The 9563-nt window shown below is 38.6% G+C and overlaps 1 protein-coding gene across 2 annotated transcripts; it reads right to left on the minus strand.

Annotated features, from left to right (window-relative positions):
• Positions 1-1543: 1543 nt before the first annotated feature.
• On the minus strand, positions 1544-6633 carry LOC122088584 (phosphatidylinositol 4-phosphate 5-kinase 6-like). Of its 2 annotated transcripts, none has more exons than XM_042657896.1 (8): positions 5091-6633; positions 3615-3782; positions 3332-3497; positions 3126-3242; positions 2825-3018; positions 2632-2747; positions 2429-2510; positions 1544-2312 (listed from the first exon to the last, which is right to left on the minus strand). In XM_042657896.1, exons 1-8 carry the CDS (start codon positions 6317-6319, stop codon positions 2024-2026), a joined length of 2361 nt encoding a protein of 786 aa, XP_042513830.1. In that variant the 5' UTR covers positions 6320-6633; the 3' UTR covers positions 1544-2023. The 2 variants fall into 2 exon arrangements, with proteins under 2 accessions (XP_042513830.1, XP_042513829.1); XM_042657895.1 differs by having other exon boundaries at positions 2602-2747; positions 5091-6630.
• Between the last annotated feature and the right edge of the window lie 2930 nt (positions 6634-9563).

Here is a 9563-nt window from a genome sequence, read left to right on the forward strand (position 1 = left end):
AGTATATTGAGATTTTAAGGATCACAAACTCTATGCGAATGTGTAAAATGAACTAATCCAAGGTCATGTAACTTAAAAATTCTTTTCTTTTAGCAGAACTTAAAGATTACAAAGTAGTGGTTTCCCACCACAGAGACTGGAGACCACTAATCCAAAGATCATATCACTAAAGTAGTGGCTTCCCACTACACTCATCTAAACACACTTCAAATATATAGGTTAAGGACTCGAATCCGAATTGCAGAACGGGTCTATTTGAATTCGAATCGATTGATTCGATTCCCAATAATTTCGATCCCATAATATATTTTAGAACCTATATGAAATCTTTCATATATTTTTTTTTTGATTAAATATTTTTTTATTTATTTTAATTAGCAAAATAGCAGATAATAGTGATACTCACCTCTTGCTGTTAAATCTATAATTTCTTTTGAACTAAAATATTTGCCTCTTCTTGGAGAGAGAGAGACAGAGAGCTAAATGGTCAAGTTTCATTTGAATGACTTGGAAGTAGATCCGGATTTGCTTCGAAGTCTAAACTTTCAAGAGTAAGGTTGGAACTAGAAACCAGATTCTACAATGAACATAACCAGTCAGCTGGATCAATTTATTGGTCCTCCCTTGGGGCCAGCCATTGGTCCATGATGGGCTGATCTAGCAGACCAAACCGGTTGGTTTGTTGCTGGTGGACCGGTTCATAAGACAATGAAATATGCATTTGCTGGTCCTTCCTGATGGGTTTTCCAGCTGGCCATTAAAAAACTAGGTTTGCACTTGCAGTGTTTCAAGCATAACAATCAATCCTTTGTTTGAAGTTTGATCATAGGATGCTGAAAGAGAGATTGAGAACTACTACTCAACAACCTTCAACCTTCAAAAAAAGCTTTTAATTTCCATCATCACTCCCCAAAGTAGCCTTGATTTAGAGTGCCACAGACATGAGACTGTTCATCACTGCATCTTGATCTCAAACAATGATGTGTAAAGCAATCTCTAATTGCCATCTATATGTCATTGTTACAAAACTTGTTTGAACCTACTTCAGGTCAATGGCAGAAACATTTGCCCAAATGCAATAGAGATCAATTTGAGGACCCATCTTTTATATTTATCTCAGATATTGTCTTCAAATCTCTATCATTTGGGTTTTTTCTTGACCCATGATTTCTCCCCACCATGAAACATACACCAGTCTGAGAACAGAATTCTGGTGCTGTTGAAAATTGTCAGTACCATCTTCTCCGATAAATTCTTTCTTGCGAGGAAGGAAATATAGATAATTTTCCCCATGAGCTAACTTGGACTTTCATTGAACATCCCTATTATATAACTCCCTGACACACTGCAATCAAATTCCATCCTTCTGTCTATATTCATGGATAGGAAAAATCGTTCACTTTCCTGGAGGAATGGGATAAAAAAAATTTAGTACCAGCTCAGTATTGATTTTCTTGAAGGCATACAATTCAGCATTAATCGAATTTTTCAACCACCAGTTGTTTTTTATCCAGAAAACATTCCAAGAAAGAGAAATACATGGTTGCAGTAACAAAAAAGAGTTCAATTCCAATTCTCCTCTGTACATTTTATTGAGTGCAAAATCCCAGAGACTCCTCTACGTCTTCTGAGATCAAAACAAAAAATTCGGTACAAAAAGAATTTCTCCTGGTACAAGTTTGCCCTCAGGTAAATTCATTTACAATTTGAATTGGCTTGTGCATTCCAGGTTATGAAGCTAATCTATACCTTTACCAAAACATTATACATACCAGAATAATATAGAGGGAGTGAAGGAGAGAAGCAATGACAAATTATCCAGCATGCAACTCTGGCAGCCAAAATTGATCCTCCAAGGGCCATGTCAATGGCCACAAAGGCGACATTTTGGCCGTGATTGGACTCTCAGTAAGACTGACTATACATTGATCATCAAGCACAAGCACTTGGCATACCCCGGCTGGTAAAATGAGGCACCGAAACAATACAGATGCAAAGTTTGCAGCTACTTTCAGCTGACTCTTCAAGTATCTTCTGTGAATGCTTTGAATATAAAATCACGAAAGCGCTTTGAATATTGTCGTGGATCGACAGCTGATATTGAGGTTGGATCATACTGGAAGGATTTGTATGCATGCTCAAGCTTCTTGCTGATATCATAGTCTTGTAGTATGTCAATGATACCAAAGTACAATACCACATCATAGAACTCTCCTGTTGGTTCTCCAACCATCTGAGTTTCAAAATCATTTCTTCTAACGGTCTGTTCAACCCTTGCCGGCATGTTCAAACCCAATCTGATAGTTGCCCACCTGACAGTACTCAATATAAACATGATGTTTGTAAGGAGAAAATTAAAACAAGTGACCCCCAACAAAAAAAAAAAAGGGTTTAGACTAAATAAAAGTCCTATGTAAATAAATTGTACCGGCTGGGATCAAGAAGAAGGTGATCCATGTCTACTCTTGAAAGACGGGGAGCTGCAGACTCACCATCAGGGTCACAATTACCTGTAAGAAAAGGTCAAAATGTTTCTCCTCAGTTGAGCAGAATATTGAACTGATATTTAGGACAATGACATTGCATGGAATAGAAAATAACCAGTAGGGGTTCGAACACCAGAGAGACGACCCTCGTTTGCTTGGTCCCTAGTGTATGATGGAGTATCTCTGAAGTGAAGGCCCACCAAGAGACTGTAATCCATAATCCTTTCCTGTTCAAGAAACTCACAGTCCCGATCCACTTGCCTGCAATGAGGAGAGCTTGAAGTTAAAAGGGTAAAGAAAAAAAAGAAAGAAAAAAAAAAAAAAAATCTTGAATTCACCTGTGAAGTTCTTGGTACCATGCTTTCTGAAGTCGAAATATAAAGTTTAGATCCAGGTCCTTGAGAGTTGTATTCTCATCAATCTCTGCCTCAGGTTTATCTGTTGTACGGCCATGGGAAGATCCTTTCAAGTCAAAGCGCCTGTGAATGGGGTACTCAGAACAGCAAAGATTTCCCATTATAACGAAGCGAACCTGATTCATTAGTCATTCATATGCTTACAAGACTTTAGCAGCCAAAAATTCCAAATCTTAGAAAAATAACCAGACTCAATGCCAGGATTTCTTATCGATGTTCCTACCTTCTTCTGTGTAGCACCAGTTAATTTTACGCAATGCAAACCATAAAATTTGGTAACTAAAGTGTTTTCAAAAGCCCGAACATGATTATAGTAGGCTGGAAGCATCCTTAGAAGTACCTGTACCATAACAGTAAACACCACTCTCATTTCAGTGCCTATCATTCTTGGTTTCATGCAATAAATACGCCACAAAATGGACAGCACACCTTTACTTCTGACTTCTTCATTGTCTTTATCATGTAGCGATCATCATGGGTCAAATAAAAGAAGCTTCCACTTTTACCAGGAGATGAGAGCTCCCGGAGTGCATCATTTCCACATATCGATAGCATATAATCAGCTGCATCCACCTTAAACAACTTTCGCAGAGTCCTAAAAACAAATTAGTATAACTACTTTAACAATCAATGGCAAGAACATCAAGCTCAAGTCTCCACATTTAAAAGATGATCAAAGAGTTCCAAAAGAAATACAAATGTCCAGGCCTACCGGAAAACCAAAGGACAATAATCCTTCCATTTGAATTCACATGATTGGTGTGGTGGAGTTTGTTTACTTCCCTCGGGAGGGAACTTTGTCCACACTTTTTCTTTGGGGTCAAATGCTGAAGATCTTAAATCAAGGGATGTAGCTGGTGCAGGTTTTCCCACAGAATGCCTGTTCAATCACATTATATGTCATACAGAGAGTGATCAAACAAGAAAGCAAGCAGAGGCGTCAGATATAGAGGACCTGAAGGGTGAAATTTAAATTTTTGAAATCCTCTTTAAGTATATTTCTAAACCCACCACCACCCCCAAAAAAAAAAATTCCATCTGCATAATCTTCTGTCAAGCTAAGTGATACGGCTAGGCTAGGCACTACGTAAACTCTAAGAGCAGGGTGGGTTACTAAAGTGACAACATAAAGAAAGACTCCTTAGGAGAATCTCGACTTAACCAAGTCCTAGCAACAACTTGGGATTGGAATGGCCTGAAGCTGGAGAACCACTTGAATAATGGAGATGTGATAAGTAATAAGCTTGTTTGACATATAAGAAGATTAAAAAATAGGCATCAGGAGAAAGAATTAGGACCCCAAGGTATTATGTTAAAGAGCAGAAATGCTGAACATTATCAAAATTTTCTCAGAAGTCAAACCAAATTAATAGATGAGAGGCTGGAGATGCAGGTAAACCTCCAAATTTTCTGTTAAATTAGTTCTGAACTGTATTGACCAAAACATAATACTAGAACTTAACAGAAATTATAGCTACCCTTGTTAGTTCTTATGAAAATGTATTCAGGAAAACGAAGACTATGAATATAAACAGAAAGTGTTCCATTAACAGTAGAATGATCATAATATTATCCAAAAGCTGATGTGATTAAAAACCAGAACATTCTACTGGTGAATGCATTATTCCCTTTGATTAGCAAATGAGAGAAAGCAAGTGAAAAGGCAGAAGGATCAGATTAGGCATCCCAATGACTTTGCATCCATATATGGGAACAGGGGAAGGAGAGCAATGAATACTTCCAATGCCAACACGAAGGAAGGAAAAAAAAACAAGAGGGGGTGGGGGGGTGGGGGGAGGAAAATAAAAGTGATCAATATAGATTTTGTGTTATCTAATTTAATCCATTAATTGATGATTTCATGAATCAAAAAAAGAACGATGACATCAGATTGATGGCATGAATTCAAATCATTAAGTTTGGAAACAGGGGAATGAATCGACTGAATAGCTCCAAGTTTTTCCTCTACTGTTCTCACTAGGCCTTCGAAAATCCACAGGCCACAGGATTATATTCCCAAACCAGTCCTAAAACAATAAGGAAAACGGAAAGACAACAGAAATCAAAGCTTACAATGTAACAAATTAAATAAATACTAAAACAAAAGGGTAAAGAAGAAGATGGATAACAGAACAGGAACAGAGGTTTTTCGAAAAAGATAAAAAAGTGTGATTGGATCAGTTAATACCTGATCCCTAACTGCAGATTGAGCATGAGCTCATAGTTCTTATGCCCCTTAGAAATTGTCTGACCCTGCTTCTTCATTTCCCTGGTTAGAAACTTTGGAGTATGTACCCTTGTTCCCCAGGTCTCTGCATCTTCAAGCTGGAGAGCCCCCAAACCATCCTCCACTTCTCTCCCTCCCATCTGATTTGCATCAATAATATCACAAGTAATGTCCCCATCTGATTCCCAAATACAGAACCTATCAAACCCCTTATCACTGCTGGCATTATTTATCCTGCCATCGACCGACATCCTCCTTGGCTTGCCGCTGGCATCGACATTTTTGGACTTCCATGTTGCTTGCTTCTGATAGAGATCCGCCTCAATTCCAGCCCAATTCAGCACCTTCTGGGATGGTAAAATCGAAACCTTCTCACCAGGGCAAATCTTACAATCACTCAAATCAACAGAAAACACATTCTGAGGATCCCAATCGAAATTCCCGGTTGGCGAGGCGGAGGAAGGATAATAAGTACCGTTCTGTTCTTTGGGGTCCTTACTCCATGTACCCACATAGAAGCTCCCATCGATCCACCTAAAAGTACCATTTCCTTTAGGCAAGCTATCTTCCCAAAACCCATCGTATCGATTCCCATTAGCCCAAATCAGAGTTCCATTGCCATAAATCACACCATTCTTCCACTGCCCAATATAATGGTTGCCATTCTTCCATTGATACCTGCCATGCCCATCTTGTTGGCCACGGCGCCACTCACCATCATAGTAATCACCATTGGCGTAATGCTTGGTGCCTTGGCCATGCTTGAGGTTAATGACCCATGAGCCTCTATAGGTGTCACCGCTTGAGCCCGTGTAGGTGCCTTTGCCGTCCATGTAACCGCTCTTGAATTCGCCTTCATAGGTAGCCCCTGAAGGCCAACTGAATTTGCCCTTGCCCATCGTTTTGCCTCTGCACCATTCGCCAACGTACATGCACCCATCGGTCCATAAGTATTTGCCATTGCCGTGAGGAACGTTGTCTAACCACTGGCCTGTGTAGAAGTCTCCATTGGAGAGGACTCGCTCTGCGTGGTAGACCTCGCCGGAGGCACCGTCACCTCCGTCGTCGTCGTCGACATGGGCAACTGACATTGCTGTGAAAAAGCTCGTCCCTCGCCTTCTCACAGCCGCTTGTGATTTCCTAACCGTTGTTTCCCAGGCTTTCGTCGCCCCACCGCCTTCTTTGCTCATTATTACATATACCCACCACGCTGCTTCTCACATCGTCATTTCATTCACAGAATCCCTTCTCCCATCACCCACATCGAAGAACCCAGAAAACCGTAGACGTAATCAGAGGAAGAAACCGAATTCAGAGAGAGATTCTAACAATACAACATTCATGAAAGAATCAATCTGCTTCAAATCCTCCCCTTCCTTCTCTCTCTTCCCTGTTCCTGTTAGCGTTGAATGTTGTTTCAGTGTTTCATTCTGCGTTTGCGAATTGGGTCCGTGGGTATCTCAAACTGTGTTGTTTTGATTAACGGGAAAGCAAAAAGTGCGATGGAACCAAGAATTGGCTTTTTCTTTTCGAACCAATGGACAAACGTACGTTCTTGAATGTTTTTTCTTCCCTTTTTTTAATTTTTTTGGGTAATTTTTCTTTAATTTTTAATTTTTAATTTTTAATTTGTAATTTTTAATTTTTTTTGGGTTTCAAGGCTTCAACGCATCGGTCAAGTCCCGTTTTCATCTCCTACAACCACTGTCAACCATACCATTTGGAGGGATAATCAAAAACGGTAAAGAAGCGTAAATGAAGATAAAGTTTACTATTTTAAGGGATTGAAAAGAGAAAGACACAGGAGAGACAGAGGAGATAGATAATGGTATTCAAGGAGTGGATTCATCATTCATTTTCATGGATTCAGAATTTAAGATTCTCATTTCAATGAAGAAAAGTATGAGTGGAAGAAATAACAAGTCTACCACTAAGTTGGTTTTCTGGGTATTATATTAATTTTGGGTCTTATAAGGTTTGAGGAGGTTATTAATAAACTGTAAACCGCGTCGCACGGTGTAGGTCGTGCCGGGCTGCTCTGTTTTGTAACTTTGTATAGGGTGGTGGGGGCCTTGGGTTTAGGGTTTCGTTTGTTGACCTTGTCTGAATAAGAGGAGAGATGTTTTAGTTGGAGGGAGCAACGGTTGTCTTTCTTATGATATGATTGGATTAATGAGAGGTGCTATTATTACAAAGTAATGGTTTATATACTTATCCTCCTTAGGAAGTCAAAACCTTTTGGAACCCTCCTCGGGTTTGGATTTGGGTCTATGGCTGGTACATGGGCCTATCACCTATGCGAATCTAATTCACAAAATGAAATAGCAATAGTACCACTCTAGGAAATACCCATAAAATTGTCCTAAAGTTGTTGTAGTAGTGCAGGACCTAGGCTGTGGAGGAATATGTTTAGATTTGGGGGCCCTTTGGGGCAATGGGGGAGTTGGTGGGTCCTTATGTAAGAAACCCATGTTTATTTCTTAGGTAGGATCTAAGAGGCAGATCTGATGGAAAAAAAAAGGATGCATGTCATCACGAAATCATACGTAAAACTTCGAGTATAGAGAGTTTATCTAAACTCGGATCCAATACATCATACTCAGAGCATGTTGATGAGTTGATCATAAGGTTTTAAGTATCATTATTGGATTAAATAGATTGAACAATAATCCACATCAGGATTGGTCTACATTGATTCATCTGATAATTTTTTAAACATCATAATGTCAGCCACAAAATTAGATAGAGGTTTCAAAGTGGTGTAAGTTTTGGGTGCATGACCTTGTCTAGATAGGTTTAGGTATGGTCTGGATCTCTATCTTGACAGCATAAGCAAGATAGACCGATGATTGTTGGGGTGCAATAGGACTGGGCTGGGCCAAGATTTTGAAAACTATGGGCCAACCCAAGGTCCTCAATGAACAGTCTAGGCCTAGCCCAATCGGTAAGGGTGGGCATGACACAACAATTATATCATTGTATATATCTTTTTTTTTTTCTTGGGAGATATCATTATATATATCATATTATTATTATATAAAAGAATGAATTATTTGGTATAGCTTTAAGTGCATATATCAAAATAACCTCTCCTAAAGTTTGGTAAAAAAAAAAAATTCTAAGAGAGAGAGAGGGGTTAAGTGTGTACTTACCTATGGATTCTGCTTAATTTGGAACTGTAAAGGGGCTGCTAGACCAGAATTCCTCTCCCATGTTCGTTATCTCCTCACTTAGTACCATTCCCATATGGGTTCTACCATGAACCTCAATGGTGACCATTCTCACCCCCTCTTTGCCCAAGCCCATTTCATCATCCCCAGGCATATGGATGATCTGTTCTGAGGTCCATGTCTTTTTCTGTTCATCTAGCAGTTTGATGGGCCTTCTTTACAGCACTATGGACTTCTATAGGTTTTTCGTTTGTTACTAACTGCCTGTATCAGAAAGAAAGATTTATTTATTTATTTATTTTTATTTTTTTATGTTTTTATTTTTCCCTTTTTTTTTTCTATATCCTACGAGAAGCTATTTTGGTCCACTTAAAATGTAAAACAAATAATGCTTTCAGAGGGAAATAGATGATGGTACTTCCAATTTTATCTACAAGGACCAACTATTAGTCCGCCTCAAAAACCTAATGTTGTATACTTGTATTTCTAATATATCCATCGACATTCTAAGCAATGGAATGTATCTCTTTTAATTCTCATATTAATTCTGTATTTTCACCTGCAGAAGCTAAAGCCATTTTTCAACTCCCATTACATCTTTATGAAAGGACAGCTAGCTTTCATACTCTGACTACCATTCATTGTTAGATCAATTTACTATTCTGGATTCCTTTTGTAATATCTCTTTTCTCACCAATGTGATGTGCTACGTCCTCAGGCAAAGAAGAAGATGATTCACTATATGATGGAAGAAATGTTATAATAGAGATCTCTCAAGAATACCCAAGCTCACAACAAGAACTTTCCTCCAGACACCCTAATTCAAAAATCCCCAAATCTCACTTGCTTACACAATACAATAATACAAATATATATTCTTTCAAGTCAGGTCGGTCCATAGGGCTACCCCCGGTCAGAGTTGTATCGTACCAATTGGCCATCTGATACCATCATAGACTTTAGAAAAAAAATTCAATTCGGATCATCACCAAAATATGTCAGAGGGATCAATCTTCAAAATGGGTAAAGAATTTGAGACATACATAACAATTTGCTACAAAGTTATCCTCAATGCAACTTACTCATTTTTCCATTCTAAGGTGGAAACTATTGTTCATGTTATGTTTTATTGTCCTTTTGTTGCAGTATGTGATTCAGACGTATTTTATACATCCATGATCGTTTTAATTAAGCATTTCGATTCTAGATGGATGATAAAAGTGATTACATAATGTGATTTTCTCACATTTGTAAGTTATAAGAT

Source organism: Macadamia integrifolia, chromosome 9 (assembly GCF_013358625.1).
Source record: "Macadamia integrifolia cultivar HAES 741 chromosome 9, SCU_Mint_v3, whole genome shotgun sequence".
Lineage (NCBI taxonomy): Eukaryota > Viridiplantae > Streptophyta > Magnoliopsida > Proteales > Proteaceae > Macadamia > Macadamia integrifolia.